Source organism: Neofelis nebulosa, chromosome 2 (genome assembly GCF_028018385.1).
Source record: "Neofelis nebulosa isolate mNeoNeb1 chromosome 2, mNeoNeb1.pri, whole genome shotgun sequence".
NCBI classification, from domain to species: Eukaryota; Metazoa; Chordata; class Mammalia; order Carnivora; family Felidae; genus Neofelis; species Neofelis nebulosa.
The window spans coordinates 169,399,812-169,417,492 of NC_080783.1; the positions used below are offsets into that span (position 1 = coordinate 169,399,812).

A 17,681-nucleotide genomic window follows, 5' to 3' on the forward strand; every position below is an offset into this window, starting at 1 on the left:
TCTGTTCAAGGCTGATTTTCCAGGGCAAAATGCCCATTAACCTAATTATATAAGTGTAAATAAACATGTAGGAAAATACTCACTTAAGAGGGTGAAATAAAATTGAGAATTTTGAAACATTAATTTGCCCATGCAAATAATATTTCCTATTATAAATATGTCTCATTTATTCATTAAAGCAGATCTCAAGGGGTTTGTATTTGGAAATGTCTTACAGGAAAGTTACTTCTGCTTAAAGTAATGGTACCACATTGCTTTAAACATGCAGTAAATTAAAACTTACTTATTGATCCAGTCCTATTCATTATAGTATTGCAGGAACAAAGGATTAGAAACAGCCTCAATGTCTACCTAGAGGAGACTGGTTATATTAATTATGGCAAAGCCAATAATAGAATATTACATAATTTAAGAATGAGCACATTTTCTATGTGCTGATATGGAAAGATCTCCAAATCTTATTGTTAAGTCAAAAATAAAAAGCGGGGCACCTGGGTGGCTCAGTCGGTTAAGTGTCAGACTTCAGCTCAGGTCATGATCTCATGGTTCATAGGATTGAGCCCCATGTCAGGCTCTGTGCTGACAGCTCAGAGCCTGGAGCCTGCTTTGGATTCTGTGTCTCCCTCTCTCTCTGCTCCTCACCACCCCCCTCAAAAATAAACATTAAAAAAATTAAAAATAAATAAAAAGCAAAAGAATAGTTAATGCTGCATGCTGCTTTTGTGAAAGAGGTGAAAAAGAATGAATATATTCATGTTTATTTGCATATTTATTGAGAAACTCTGATTTGCTTTTTTAAAAAATTTTTCATTTCATTTATTTTATTTTCTTTTATTATTTTTAATATAATTTATTGTCAAATTGGCTTACATGCATTTATTTTAGAGAGAGAGAGTGCAAGTGGAGGAAAAGGGTAGACAGAGAGAGAGAGAGAGAGAGAGAGTGAGAGAGAGAGAGAGGGAGAATCTTAAGCAGGCTCTATGCTCGGTATGGAGCCTGATGCGGGGCTCTATCCCACAACTCTGGGACTCAGCCAAAATCAAGAGTCAGATGCTCAATGGACTGAGCCACCCAGACTCCCCTGAGATGATTTTGCTTTCGTGGGAAGACCAACCCAAGGTAAATTTCTCCTGTATGATGTTGGGATTTCTATCACAATTTTTCCTAATGCTCTAATTGAGTCCAATTTATGTGAAGGTCCCCTGAATGGCATAGTAGGCGTTACTTCTGGACCTAAACAGGATCTCCAGGCTTTGGTAAGAGAGAAGGGTATGGGACTGAGCAATAAAAATTTCTGAGGGAAAATAGGAATTCATAACTAAATTCAAGGAGTATTAGGTATTAGGACTACTCCCTTTTCCTTCCCCTGCTGGAACTAACCCATAGGAAGTGCAGTATATTCAAACTGTGTGGCCTTTGGAATCATACCAATCTGAATTTGCATCTTGGACATGTTGCTTTCTATTAATATTAGTTAATACTTGTATAACATTTACTAAATGCTAGATACTGTCCTAAGCACTTAACAAATATTAACTCATTTATGACAATAATCCTGTGGGGGTAGGTCCTATATCTTAGGTGGTTGACGTTGAGCAAGTTTCTGAACTTTTCTGAACCTCTATTTCCATATCCATGAAATGATATGCAATTTCCATAGTTACAGTAGGGATTAAATGCAACAAGGTATGAAAGTAATTTCCACCTAGTAAGTAATCTTAAATCAATCTTATTATACTTATTATGGAAGAAATCCAGTAAGTGAGGTAAATGCAAATGACTTATATCCATTTATAGCCTTAAGTACTTCTAGCCAGTGTTCTATATTTCCCTTTATGTTGTGGTATGTATTTATTTATTTATTTATTTATTTATATATTTATTTATTTACATTTATTCACTCTTGAGAGACAGAGAGACATAGCACCAGTGCAGGAGGGGCAGAGAGAGAGAGGGAGACATAGAATCCGAAGCAGGCTCCAGGCTCTGAGCTGTCAGCACAGAGCCCAGTGCGGGGCTCAAACCACGAACTGTGAGATCATGACCTAAGCCAAAGTCAGACGCTTAACCGACTGAGCCACCCAGGCGTTCCTGTTGTTCTTTTCATAATGCATTTGGGGCACCCGGATGGCCCAATCAGGTGAGCATCCAACTCTTGATTTCAGCTCAGGTCATGATCTCAGGTTGTGAGATCAAGCCTTGCGTTGTGCTCCAGACTGAGTGTGGAGCCTGCTTGGTATTCTTTCTCCCTCTCTCTCTGCCCCTCTCCCCTGCTCACATGCTCTCTCTCTCTCTTTCTCTCAAAATTAATAAACACTAAAATAAATAAAAAATGCATTACATTTCCTCCTATTAACCTTTTCCTGTTTGCGTGTAGTTAATAGTAAAAACAAAAAAAACACCTTAAAATCTTAAAAATCTTCAATCTCAAAACAGAGAATTTGTTTTGGAGCCCGAAGGTGGGTACAATTTTAGTGACATGTGGCCTGCTCCTCTAGGATTCTGGGAAATGCATATGGGTGGAGGGAGCAAGAACCCACGTGGAAGAGTAGATGGTGGCAGATGGGACAAGGAAACAAGCTGGCCAGGATTCTGGGGTCTGGAGGAGAAGACGGGTGGACAGGACCTTGGCATCGGCCTGACACATAGCCCCTGGGGCTTCACAGCTAAGACGGGCTGCGTTCCCCTGCACTGAGGTAAGCAAATTAGTTCTCTGCTATTTGCCTTTGGAAAAAGAACTCTTACTCTTACCATTTTGCACATGGAGAAAGAGGCTTGAAAAGCATCAAGAATTTTCAGAAGAGCCAAAAGAACCACACTTGCACTGCAAGCCCTTCTGTTTTGGGCCACACCATTTCTGTCTGAAATCAGAGAAGCCTGTTGGCGGGCAATCCCAGTTTGACACAGAAGGCCTCTGGAGGCTTAGCCTGGGGCCTGACACCTCACAGGGCTGTGAGGTCAGCCTTCAGTGTGTGGTCGCTCTATGGACTTCTAATTGTTCTTTTCCCCTGTTCAGACACACGAGAGCACATTTTGACCCCAAGTGTGTCTTCTCAGATCCCACCCATACCCGGTGGGCCATATGGCACAGAGTCCCAGCTCCTCTCTAGCCTATAGAAGGAAGGAACAGTTCACCAGGGCTTGTCATAACCAAATTTGGGGATTCCCTTTGGAAAGAAGCACAAAAAGCAACTAAAATGGCAGATTTCACAAAACCTTTCTTGGGAACACCTGTGCGGCAGCCGGCCTAGAAGTTACCAGAAAAACTGCTCAGAGCTTAGTTTCAGGGGAACAATTTACACAGTGATTTGCATTTTTAAAATGCTCAGGTTACTTGGTACAAATGTGTCTTAACTATAGACTCATTTTCAAATTTTACATAAATCCTGAACTAGTTAAAAAATCATAAAAACTCTTAAAGAAGCAGTCAGTAGACCCTGCAGTGACGGCAGGAAATTAGCTGTATTGTTGAGGAACAGATGGTTTACATTATACAAACCCTTTAGGCTAAACTTGTTTAGGTCTGGCATATTGTAAATTATATTTTAGTAATGAAAGTGAAATGACCTCTGCTTGACCTCAAGTGGGGTTTGTCTGTTTGAACCCAATGTCGTGGAAAACTATGAAAGAAAATGAAGTCATAAAGTTTTGGCAGCTCAATTTTGGCTCATTTCAAGTTAAGGGGTTATAAATCTGTTTAGTTTTTGTTTGACAAGTATTTGTCATACAGGGATGTACAAAATGTAAAGAAGTGTAAAATACACATAAGGCACAGTGCCAAAGTAAACTAAGTACAAAGGAAAACTGAAATGAATAGGGTCCTGGGCTCCTATCTCTTTATCACTCCTTCCATTAGTTGAATGACAAGATGGGCTCAGTTTATTATATGCTGTAAGGCAATTAAGTACCTTAAAACTGAAACAGGCTTTCAGTTTAAATGTTAACATTTTTGCTTCTCAAAGTAAACACACATCTGCCTCACTGAGGTTTTAAAAATTCTATAATTTGGGGGGGGGGGAGAGGAGGAGGAAAAATCAAAGTTGATGTAGAAGTTGATTTGTTATTCTAAAATCCGAATCTGCTTCTTTCGTTAGAAATTTTTGAAGAGCAACTCTATTAGGGTTTGAATGAGTTCTTCGCAGGAGGAAAAAGAAGGGAGAACATTTTAGATGACAGTCATTTAGATGTGAGTCAGATGTGACTCTTGTGGTCCTGTCTAACCAGCCGATGGAGGCCAGGCTGATGTTGGTGGCTTCCTTCACCCGAGTGACAAATCCTAAGTGGGGACATGTGATGCTTTCAGATCTATTACCTTTAGATATGAAAGCAATGAACCAGGAGTAGGGTTTTTTTTTGTTTTTTTTTTTTTTACATTGTAATTATATAGGTGGTAGATGGATAAGGAGGACAGACTCAAAGACTTTATCTCTTTCCACCTTTGAGAAGTTACACCTTAGGTGATAATACATTTCAAATGATTCCTCTGGGTGACAAAGCTTATGACTAACCTGCCATTTCCTGCCCACTCTACATAAGTGATGGCTGTAGGAAGAGGGGGAGGATTTCGTGATGGCCGACATTTGCGTGCAGCAGGGATCCACGGATTTGTGACTTTGGGCTTCTAACCTGAACAGGGTATGAATGCTTTACTTTTGAGCCCAACTTGAAGCTGGACACAGATAAAAAGCTGAGTGACATGAGGGGGAGGGAAACAACCCAGAGTGGTTCTCCAGGACAGGAAGGTGGCTCCAACGGCAGATACTAAAAAAGAACTGAAGTTGTATTCATACAATTGACTCAAACCATCCCCTGTAGTCCCTGCCTTCCTTGTAGTGGTTCCTTTCCCACGCCCTTTTACAAATCTCATTTGCTATACATTTGCTGATTCTAGCCAGACCCAAGTATCTTGAGGAGATGAACTACAATGGCTTGAATACAGTGGCATTTTTCCTCAGCCTCATTAAAATTAGAGGGGGATTTGGGGTAAGAGGACATTAGCAGTTCCTTTTTTTTTTTTTTTAAAGCAAAGTTCTCCGTGAGATCTATATTCCTTGGGGGACTGGCTTGCTCTCTAATATCATCTCTGATATAGACTATATCAGCATAGTCTAATTCAGAGCAGGCATTGGAAGCCCCTGGAAGGCTTGTTAAAACATGCCTTGCGTGTAAAACATTGCTGGGCCCCACTTCCAGAGTTTCTGATTCTGTAGGTCTGAGGTCCTGCATTTCTGACACATTCAGGTGATGAGGATGCTCCTGAACTGAAGGCTTCACTTCAAGAACCAGCGGAATATGGCTTTCTGGGTCAGACAATCACTAGCAGTCTGGATCTCTACTCCTTGCATGATGACTGACCACAATGTGTCTGAAGAACCTGGTTGAGCAATTTTGACTTATAGGAGCCAGAGAAACTAATACTTTGCTTGAGAAGATGCTTTGGAAATGCCAGCTAAAGAAAAGATAAGGACCACTGACTGGTGTTTACTGTATTTGTATTCTGCTACTATCTTAATGAGATTCAAGGCTTTGAAATTAAATCACTCTATCGCTTGCGCTATGTCACCAGTTTATTCTATTTTCATGTGCAGCCTGTGGTGGGGGATCTTTTTTCATAGCTGGTTGTATCAGTCAGTCAACTGATACTGTATATGCTATATGCCAAAGAGTATACATATAGAATAGTATATGAGGACCCATGCAAGAAGCATGAAGAGTAAAGACACAGCTCTTGTCGTAGATGTCTGTAATCTTGAGTTTAACAATAGCTACCATAGATTGAATACGTGTCCTGTGACAGACACTGAGACCATAATAAGGCCTATGAGCTGATTGTGGAGCACTTATATGTTAGGCTGTTAAGTACTTTGTACATATTAACCCCTTTGACCCTTACAGCAACCCCATGAAATTGGTCACTCTGCCTATTACCCCCATTTTGCAGGTGGAAAATATGAGAAAGAGAGTGATTGCACAGCTGGTAGGTTGTATGTTGGACAGCAGAGTCTGTCTTCCCGGTGACTTCTCTAGGTGCTTCGTGCATCAGCTTGTTTCATCTTCATCACTATCTCATGAGATTCATACTGTGATGTTCCCATTTTATGGATCAAGAAATTAAGAGGTTGCTTAAGAAGCACACCTATTAAGTGGTGATGCCAAGATGCAAATCCAACTACGTCTGCTCCAAACCTGGAGCATCCTTCCAGCAATAACCGGCAATTTTCATTTTGATCCTTAAAGGCCTTCACCATTTTAAAAGCATGAAGCGCACTGGTAGAAGACTGGAATGTCAAGGTATAGTTGCTCTCGGTCTCTGATCTAGATCTTACTCCTATCGATTCTCTGTTGTCCTCATTAGTTGATTGGGACAAGTGAAGAAACCCTTTCCACAGCAGCCTTTGCCTGAGCTGGGCACAAGAGCCCTGGAGAACATATAAAATAGAGATTTCTTAGTATCTGGACTTAACTGTTGACAGAACTTGCTTGACTCCAAAGCCTATTTTCCATTCTTGTGCATTTCCCTGGTTCTGAGGTAAGCAGTGTTCAAATTGTAAAGGAATGGGCTCTACTCCTAAATGGAAGTGATTATGTTTTAAAAACTTAAAGGCCACAGGCATTCATTTTGGGAGGTTATGGACATTCTCAAAGACTACAGTCAAACTAAGTGCCTTCCAGCTAAGTGCCACCAAATTCTGGAGGGAGTTTCAACCAACAGTCTGCCACATTGGCCCAGAGTTCAGCTGCACTTCTCTGGAAGTGATTTAACTTCAGAAGCAGTTCTTTTCTGTACGACGTAACTTTCTGATGGTTATTTTGAATGTCTGGTGGTGACCAGGGTTGATTCTGTGGTGGCTACTTGACCATGTCAGTGGGAGAGCTTCTATCCTGCCTGGAAACAGGCAGAACAGAGGCCAGTAATTTCAATGTCAGCTTGAGCCACCAAGTGCTCATAACTTCAGCTCGTGTGTTTTGGTCCACCCGAAAGTTACGGCAGTCAAGTGAAATGGGGAAGAACGTGGGCTCTGGACCTGGGCAGACCTGGGTTCAAATTTTGGCTCTGCCACTTAATAGTGGCATGAAGACTCACTTTTCTTACTCCCAAATCAGGCTTAAATTAGCACCTACTTCATAAGGTCATAATGGAGATTCCATTGAGATAATGTCTGTGATGTACTTTAGCTTATCGGCAATACCACTTATAATATATCCACTTCTAATACTCATCCTCCCCACAAGTAAAGTTTCTACAGATGTAGCTTGAAGCTGAAGCTCTGTACTGGAAGCCTCCCAGCCCTAACCATCAAACCCTCTCCACCCTGACGGATTTTATCCAGGGTGTCAACAGGGTGTGTGGGGCAGGGGATTTATGCTAACTCAATCGGAATGGAATACCAGAACTGTCCAAAGAGCTACCTCTAGTATCTTGGCTGTGCTTCCCCTGCCTGTCTCCTCACCCAGCTAATGCTGTGGGCTGCTGGGTCCTATAGCTGCCTCCCAACCCACATTATCCTGTGCACAGCATTTGGTAGTTGACTGAAATATTTGTGGCTGTTTGTATCATCACTGTACCAAAACAATAGTAACTTCTAGAAATCAGGTTCCAAAGAAGTGCCAGACACACTATCTCAAATTGTCAAAAATATCGGATGTGAGAGTGATCTGCCTACAACATCTGTCACCCCATTGATCGCCAGGGTTGATTTGACTGATCGGACTGCCTAGCGGGTGTCCCCTTCCTCCCTCACCACTCCATGAACATCCCTCCTGAAGCTGCCTGCTTGGCCAAAGAAGATGACCTTCCCCGATAGAGAAGGACTGTTCTTTGGTCAAGGGTATATAAGAAGCTGTGCTCCCTGGCTAGAACCTCCAAATAAGAAAAAGAAAAATCTCTAAGTACTCTTTGTGTCTTTGTGTTTTTTAAATTTTGTTTTGCTTTGTTTTAAAGTTTATTTATTTATTTTTAGAGAGAGGTGTAGGGGGAGAAGGGCAGAGAGAGAGGGAGAGACAGAATTCTAAGTAGACTCTGCACTGTCAGCACAGAGCCAGACATGGGGCTCGAACTCATGAATTGTGAGACCATGACCTGAGCCAAAATCAAGAGTCAGATCTTTAACCAGACGCTTAACCAACTGAGCCACCCAGGCACCCCTATTTGTATCCTTGTTTTACAAGTGAGAAAACAAAGGTTCAGAGAATTTGCTTAAGATCTCATGGCCAGTAATCAATGGAGCACAGATTTGTAATCATCTCTCTCCTCTCAGTCCTTGCCCTTTGGAGTATAACAAACTACCTCCTGGAAATAGACTAAAAAAAAAATGTGGCTGTAAAGGTATGTTAGGCCTGGAGATTATGGATCCTTAGGTGCTGGGAGCAAGGATTCTATAGCTTGAGATGTGTCCTTCTAGATTAGGGAATGTATATCAAGTGGGAACTAAAGCAATGCCAGAGGATGAAATCAGCATGAGAGAGAGAGAGAGAGAGAGAGAGAGGAGGGGGAAGAGGGAGAGAAGTAAAGAGGAACTGTAGGAACCAGCGAAGGAAACAGAGGGGATAGGAGGAAAGCCAAGAGAAAAAGTATTTCAAGATGGTGGTTCAGAATGTCCAATGCTTCAGGGAAATTAAAGAGGATAAAGACTTGGAAAAGGCCATTGGGTTGAATTACATCACTGGTGATTCTGTAGAGGGCCCTGTCAATAGAATGATGAGATCAGATGTCCGGGGAGACAAAAGCTTTAAGGACTGAGTGAAAAAGTTTTCGAGGACATTTTAGCACCAAGTGTGGTGACACTGGGTAAGGTCAGGGGCTCAAAAGGGGTAGCCAGGCCATAGTAGGGCTTTCTAGATTGAAGTATGTTGTTGGCAAAAGGGACAGGCCCAGAGAATATAATCAAGTGTCAGTACATTCAGCAACTACTTTGGCTGGAAAGGAAAAGGAGAGAGGAACTTCCTGGAAGTGAAGAAACAGAGAAGCTGGCAAGAGATGAGGGTAAACTAAGAAAATAGAGCCACCAGCTTCAGAAAGCTAGGCAAATCTTGCTTTCCCCAAGTGTTCCTGATACCAGCCAGCCAGGAGCTGCAGGAGTCTGACCCAAGGCCTATTCAGGCCTTGGCTGTGCCCCCGCCCCCCCCAAGCCCGACCCACTGTTCCTTATCCTCTATTCTCAAACTCCTCCATCTCTCGACCCATCTATGCACCAGAGTCCCACGTAGGTGAGTCACATGTCTCACAGACAGAACCCCCCCCCCCCAATCCCTGCCACTGTGCTTGAGTGGGAGGCTGGGCCACCTTCCTCACTCCCCAAGGAGACTGCTCCACAGCTTTTTCCCCTTACTGACAATGCCCTGTTTTTCAGACACGTGACAGTTGGGGAGTTGGAAGGAGAGGCAAAGGAAAAGAATCCGGGAGAAGGGAAATTAGGGTTTCCCAGGCTTCTTGGAGAAGGTTCATTTTCCACAGTACTTTAAAAAAACACCCACTTGCATTGTAAAATTTGTAATTCAATGTAGAAAAATCCTACTTAGTTCATGCATCACTAGAATACTCATCAGGGAATTTTAAAGATGGAAAAGACAGGTTATCTTATCCAACTGCACGGCTTGAAATCTGCTTACCAAAATAAAAAGAAAACAAACTGACAGTAACTTATATGAACAGGGTCTATTTCATTCTCAGAACTGCTGAGAAAAGTGACACTCAGGCCAAGTGACTTCTCAGGGCCACGGGGCAACTGCAGGCGGAGCCATAGGGGCGTCCCCATCTTCTGACTGCGCACAACTCAGAGTGGAGGTGCCTCTCTGGTCCACTGGCTTGCTTTCCCCACAGGTCAGAAAGAAACTCAAACCTCCTTGAGGTCTAACTTCCAATTGCTTCACCTGCCTCTCTAGAGACTCAAGCCAGGTCTGTCAACCAGTTTGTCCTTGACTGCTGTTGTCCCCTCTGGAGGGTATGGGTTTCTAATCTCCCTGAGGAGCTTCTTCTTAATCCAAAAGTGTGTGTGTGTGGGGGGGGAGGGGTTTAGCAGCTCAGCAAGTGGAGAAAGATGGAAACCATTTAAACCCCGAAGGCCATATTCATTTGGATCAATAAAAACCCTGGAGTCTCGGACTTTTGAATTGACGGAGGAGAAATAAGAATAAGGCTTGGGCAGACCAGTTTCCATGCTTCATTCTTTTACATCTCAGCCTCCAAATATCCTTTTGATTTTACTCTGGTAGGGTGTTTGTTTTCAGGACTTCTTTCTTTCTTTTTCTTCCTTCCTTCCTTCCTTCCTTCCTTCCTTCCTTCCTTTCTTTTTTCTTTTCTTTTATTATGTGTGTTCTTTCCTTCTAGATTTTATAGGTACATGTATTATTTATGTGTCAGTGACCTTTCAAAGCACTTTTAGAGATTGACTGTTTACAGTTAGGAATTTTCTTTAAGGTCTACAAAGTCCTTTGTGCTTTTTCCAGGAAAGGCACTCAGTAAGAACCAAAACAAACAACAGAATAATTCAAATTTGATTGGAGCCAAATCTCTTAAGAGAGTAAGACAAAGAGAGCTAGCATTTGTTTTTGTTGTCTCCTTTCCCCCTCCTCAAACCAGTCAAATATTCCTTGAGCCATTCCTACATCCAGTGTGGTTCAGAATTACTTGAGGGACGTTTAAGGCTGAATATTAAGCCCTGGGTTGGAGAAATCTTGGCACTGGCAGATTTTGCAAGGGACACTTCAGAAATGATGAAAACAATGTTTACTTCACCAAGTCTTTGGGAAAATCGGGCCCAGTATATTTCACATTTGTCTCTACAACCACAAAGGGTAGAGGACTATTACTGCTCTGGCCAAATTTCACATGCCTTTGGCAGGATTGGAGCTATATCATTCAGACGTGAGGCTGTTACACAAACCTCTTAAGGATTTATCACAAGCCAGGGTGATGCCTGTGGTTAGTGTTCAGCCCAAACTGACCAAATGGAATCATATTTAGTTGTTTGCCTGACCCCCTCCCACTCTCCCTTCCCAGCACGATTTGTTCCGTGAAAAAGTTATTATGGGGTCAGGCAAGAGCAAGGACTTTATTTAGTCATGAAAAATCCTATGTTCACATTTCATCTCTTCCAATTTCTAGCTCTTTGATTTTGGACAAGTTACTTAATCTGTATGAGTCTCACTTACTCTGGTTGTACAGTATGAATAATAACTCCTATCTTACAGAATCATTGTGAGGATTAAATAAGATGATGACTATGAAAGTTCCTGGTATAGTTCTTGATTTGTATCAATTTGTATCAGACGACCCACATTAGCTTTCTCCACTTACGCCAGAAAGCTCTCTGAGACCTTTATCTGAAAGACTGCATAAATCCAAACCATCATGCCTATTGGATGTCATGCTTTGCAAAACAAACCTCGCTAAAAATGGAACTGAGTTGCAGATTGAGGCTGGCCTACAAAACTGACAATTTTCCCAAATGGAAATGACTCTTCCCATGGTTCCTGCCATAGCAATGAGGAGCCTGCCCCTCCAGGATGGTGGCTTTTGCACAGTGACCAACCCCATCCGGGTCTCTCTCTCATCCAGAGTTCTGGCATTTCTAAGGTTTCTCAACATTTAATAACAGAAATGACAGGGAGGGGTGCCTGGGTGGCTCAGTCGGTTGAATGTCTGACTTCAGCTCAGGTCATGATCTTGCAGTTCTAGAGTTCAAGCCCCACATCGGGTTCTCTGCTGCCAGTGCACAGTCTGCTTCAGATCCTCTGTCCCCTTCTCTTTCTGCCCCTCCCCAACTTGCGCTCTCTCAAAAATAAATAAACACTAAAAAAGAAAAAAAAAAAAAAAAAGAAATGATGGGCTAAGACTCTCACAGAATAAAGACTACTGCACTGGAACTTTGAAGTATGGGAAATGTAAAATGTCAACTAGGCATCACTTCACGAATATGCAATCAATCTTACCCCTCTATTTTCTTCTAGTACCATGTAAGGATTAAATATGACATTATATCACATGCTGTAATGTATGTAAGCTGACTAGCTGGCAGCTAGGATGTCACAAACAGTTGAACCTCCACCTTTACCTGTCCCCCAAGCCACTTAGTAAACCCTGTGGTCTTCATGTTTTCTTCATTTTTTTTTTTTTTTTTAATGGTAAAAATTCCCACTTAAGAGAACTATGGTTTTGCTTGGGACAGAATACTTAAAAATGAATTTTTAAAATTTAAGAAATCCAAAAACTTTAAGAAACAAGGTTTCTATAGGACTACAAATAGGACTACAATAGAAAAAAAACATTTTAAGACTTTTCAAATTAAAAAAATCCACTGCACAGCAGACTACAATCAGATGAGGGCTATGTGTCAGTCCCAATATGCAGCTACATCTACTTACAAGTTAAAAGAATTAGTTAATTTGAGCATGAAGACATTTTTTCCCCTAAAATTTTATTAAAGTGATGCATCTTCTCTTTATGAAAGCCAAATGAATAATATGGCCACTAACCCACAGAGAAGACAAATATTTGTAGAATGAGTGAATGAATGTCCTATGGAGTTGGGATAAGAAGAAAAGACGGGCTTTTTGGAAGTTTTCTAAGTTATTTAAATGAAATCTTTTTGGTGAGAGGGCTGGGATTGAGGTTCTGGCTTTGTGGAGAGAAAGCCTCTGTTGTGTTTCAGCTTTAAGATGTGGTGTGTGCGCTCCATTTAAGGTAAGGGCTGGTGACCCTGGCTTCCTTGCCAGGACCTAGAGCAGCCCACATGCTGAAAGATGAGGAGGAAAAACAAAGGAAGTGGATTGATTTATCACAGAGACGAGAAGGCTAAGGTAGGCTATCATAAAACAGTATTCAAAGATTATAGGAAGGACAACACTTCTCTTTAAATATACTTAAACCAAAGAGGAACAGATTTAGGTCAGGCATTTAACCGAACTTAACTCCTGGGTTAGGATTTAGGTTTTGTTGTTGTGGCAAAAGACACATCACATAAAACTTAACCGGTTTTAAGTGTATAGTCTACGTACACTACTGTGCAATAAAAGGATTTTTTGATAGTGAAGTTAGTAAACCATGTTTGTTTGCTTTTTTTTTTTCTCTGTTCATCTCTTTCAGTTTCATTGGAAGAGTATGGTATTTCCTTCTTGGAAATTTTGAAAAATAGCTCACATTCTGAATCCTTAGGAGAGATGATGTCCTAAGGATTCTTTCTAGCCCAGACTTGATGGTAAGGCAGCCACATGGCTGGCCCAACACTGACGTGCACACACTGACCAAAGAATGCTCTGGCTGCCTTGGATACAGTTAGAGATAGATAGTTATGCTGAAAATGAACTCTATAGCTTGTCAACTCTGATCGTAGATCATTTGATTTCTAAGCTGGGGAGGGTGATAAGTTTTGCTTTAACCTGAAGCCTATAGAATATATGCAGCTCTGTACTGCTGATTTTACCTTGGGTTTATATGCGTTCAGCATTGACATCTCCACATTTTGACCTCTGACATGTTTCGGTTGCCTCTGGACTGGCGGTGACGATGACTTTTGGTTATTGCGGCAGACGCAGATAAAAAAGAAGAGAAAAGCAATGGCCAGAGGAATAGCAACACTTGGCACCAGTATGTACAAGATCTCCATTTTATTCTTCTCCTTGGAGCCCTTCGAATCTGGGTACAGAAATAGAAAAGAGCAAAAGTCATTCTGGTTCAAATAACATGTATAATATTACATTGCGTAGTTTAAAATGACCTCCTATTCTTCTATACACACAAATTCACTGGAGAAAAAAGGAACCATTGCTTATTACAATTTGTTTCTATCAAACCTTCAACATAATTTATTGAAGTTTAAAAGTTTAAAGTTCAAGTGTTTAAAAATTGCAGAGGGACATTATGAGGCCTTTGCATGTGTGTGGGTCTCCCTCTGATCTTGCCTCTCTTTAGCAGCAGACCTGCATTTCTCTAACACGTTAAAAGTTAAACGTCATGTGAAAGGACTGGATACACCTAAGGGCACTGATGTGGGTCACAGGGCTCTTCTACAATTGGCTGTTAGCCCAGAATCAACCACCACAATGTGATGTTCCAGAAATCTGCCCTTGTCCTGGCTGGTTTGGATTTACAGGGCCACTCCTGCACCTTCCAGAATCAACATCACTTAAGAATCCTGGTCCCAGTGTCCACAAAGCCACTGGCCTGAGAACATGGGAACCTGACTCAGTCTCTGATGAGCTGTGTGGCCTTGAGCAAATCATTGTCCTGTCTGGACCTCACTTCTACTCATCTGCAAAAGTGAAGTATCTATTTTGGAAAGTGTCTACAATTTCCTCAAGCACAGCATCACTGCATAACCTGATGCTTTTTTGAAATCCAAGAATTCCTCTTAAATGATTTCATATGAATGCAATAATTATGAGTACTAACACTGTGAAGTATATTTTTGAAATCTTATATATCTACTCTGCCATTGCTAGGAAAAGTATATAATATGTATAGAAAGACATGAAGCATACTTCTTAAAAATGGACTTGAGTCTGACCTTTAAATTCTTTGGGCATATGTTAATAAATTATTTGACTGACCAAACAAACACAAGAATTATGGGCAGTAATTAGAGGGGTTACATAATGCATGCCCTGATCACCAATAACCTCATTGGCTATCTTGCTTTAAGAAAAATTCAAGGTATGAAAATTCAGATTGACACAAAATTCAGAGATGATTATTTACTTAACATAGAATTAACCATGTATCCATTCACTCATCTTCCCACTTGTTCAGTAAGTCAATAAACAAAAGCTACTACTGCCAAGGACTATTCTAGGTACTGGGGATATAAAATTAAATACGATATGTCCTTTGCCTTTAAGGAGCTCATGGTTGGGTAAGGAAAACAGAGAAAAGGTAATTACAATATGTTGTTAGAAATGCTGCAAGGGAAGTATGACTAGAGTGGTCGAGAAACCCAGAAAGTCTCTTTAAACAGTGGCCTTCCCTAGTACATGTAAAAGAGAATAGACTATACATCATTCTTGCTTGCATGCACCTGCCTTGGGAACCTATTATTCAGTGAGATATAGCAGTAACTAAATCACATTGCCTTCTCCCTACATAAACAGACTCAATACATGAAGTTAGGGAGAGGAACCAAAACCTGGGTGTTGGCACTGTGCTGTGGGTTAACCCTCAGAGGGATTTGGGGAGGAGTAAAATATGCTTATCAAGAATAATAAACATAACAGCTTTAATATTTACTGAGTGTCCTCTAGCACAAAATCATGTTAGCTATGGGCCAGGTACCATTGTAAGTACTTTTCATTCACTCATTAATTTTATCCTCACAACCAATCCCATGAGGCAGATGCCATCCTTATGGCTATTTTTATAGGTGAGGAAGTGGAGGGACAGAGTGGTTAAGTGACTTGCCCCAGGACATGCGGCTAGTAACTCAAAAGCCAGGACTCCTCCCCTGTTGGTCTTGCTGTAATACCTCCTACTCTAGAAAGTCCACTACACTGCCAGTAATTTGACAATGGCTATTGTCTGGCATCCATTTTCTTATGGTAGGATTTCTCTTGTTTCACAGAGGTAGGAAGGAGGAGGGAGGTCTGAAAGGTGGGGAATGACACAGAAGCTTTGCTAGATGTGCTGCCTTTGCACTCCCCACTTTATATACGGTGGCAGGTAAACGTATAAGCCAGGCATCTCTGGAGACCATTGTAGTCATTCTTGTCTTTGGAACTCAGTCTCAGTCGCTTTCGTAACAATTGTGTCTGCATGTCTGCGAGTGGATGGACAGAGAGAAAGAAATCACATGGAGGGGCATCTGGGTGGATCAGTCGGTTGAGCATCTGACTTCTGCTCAGGTCATGATCTCACGGTTTGTGAATTCGAGCCCTGCTTTGGGCTGTCTGCTGTCGGTGCAGAGCCTGCTTCAGATCCTCTGCCGCCCTCTCTCTTCCCCTCCCCTGCTTGCTCTCTCTCTCTCTCTCTCTGTCTCTCTCTCAAAAATAAATAAACATAAAAAAAGAAATCACATGGAAAAGTGTTTACCACAGGGCATAGCAGATGGATCTTCTATAACAGGAATATAATAGATCTAGAATAGATTATCTAAGATCTATCTATAGACACTTTAGAGACAGTGTGGCAGAATAAATGAAGTGTATGTCTTAGATTCAGAAACCTCTGAAGACCGACTTTGTCGTCATCTATGTAACTTTCATTAGGCACTTAGCCTCTCTGCATGAACTCATCTATAAAATGATACCAGTAATACCTATTTCACAGAATTGTTGTGAACCGTAAATGAGGTAACACAGAAAGTATTACTCTAGTACCTGTTAAAACTAAATCACTCAATGTTTATCCCTTACCCTTAGAGTAGAAAAGGATTCAGAGATAAAAACTTTGGGCTGGAAATTCAAAATAACCTTAAGCAGGAAACAAACTTTCTGACCTTCACCTCCTCATTTATTCAAGGGGAATGATAATTTGCTCTACCAATCTTATTTGCTTCATGTGAGAGATGATGTTCGTGACAAAACTGCAGAAAACTGAAAACTGCCACACAGTTGTTGGATGCTATGACTATTAACATTATAAAAACACTTTCAAATTTCTCAGTACCCAGTGTGTGTGTGTATGTGTGGAGGGGATCCCTCTTGTTATTCTTGGATTTTCAGTGAAATCATTATAAGGGTAATGATTACAAAAGGAATGAGGTTAATTTAGTACTCATGTAATGCTAGTCATTTTTCTGGCCCAGATTTTTAGCAACAAGAGAAAGTAGGGATCTCACCTGTCTAGCAAACAAAGGAGTTCTATTCTGTACTCACTCTGTATCAGATTATTCACAGAACGCCTTTGATTGTAAACGGGAGGTCTGGGACAAATCCCCCTGTGGGTCTGCAGGAGAACAAACTTCAAGAAGCCGGATCTTTTTTTTTTTTTTTTTTTAATTTTTTTTTTCAACGTTTTTTATTTATTTTTGGGACAGAGAGAGACAGAGCATGAACGGGGGAGGGGCAGAGAGAGAGAGGGAGACACAGAATCGGAAACAGGCTCCAGGCTCTGAGCCGTCAGCCCAGAGCCTGACGCGGGGCTCGAACTCACGGACCGCGAGATCGTGACCTGGCTGAAGTCGGACGCTTAACCGACTGCGCCACCCAGGCGCCCCAAGAAGCCGGATCTTTAAACACAGTCAAACTTGGCTCCTTCTGATTACACTGAGGATATGCAAACGAGCCCACAGTGTCTTTTTGCCAAGTGAAATAATCAAGCAGAACAATATGTGGCCATGTTGGAAGTGACAGAAAACAAATATAGACCTGTTGTAAACCTGTGATACAGCACACTCACTGTCCCACACACACCTCTCTCTGCATTAGGCCAGAAGGGAGTCAGTCTGGTTCAAAAAATTTTATATAAAAGCTTTCCACAGAACAACTAACCCTACTCATGGAAAATTAGAAAATGAACATTTGCTCACCTTCTTTGAACAGCCTATCATTTGTATTCATTACTTTAATCAGGTACTTGATGTTCTCGATTTTACATGTAGGTAAAAGAAGGCTAAGAAAGAACAAATAATGTGACAAAGCTAGAAAGTGGTAGGGTCTGGGTTGGAATGCAAGGCTATCTCCCTTCGATGCTTTAATGCTTTCAAAATTCTATTACTAATAAAAATTAAAATACCATATGGAATTGTTTTTCA

General features: G+C 41.3%; 1 protein-coding gene across 2 annotated transcripts in view; it reads right to left on the minus strand.

The window, feature by feature from the left end:
* Positions 1-17,681, minus strand: part of ROR1 (receptor tyrosine kinase like orphan receptor 1) — a 399,098-nt gene that overhangs the window by 6,399 nt on the left and 375,018 nt on the right. For both annotated transcript variants that reach the window (XM_058717134.1, XM_058717135.1), the window contains exon 8: positions 13,422-13,633. In XM_058717134.1, the coding sequence (XP_058573117.1) occupies positions 13,422-13,633 (212 nt within the window). The remainder of the gene's footprint in view (positions 1-13,421; positions 13,634-17,681) is intronic.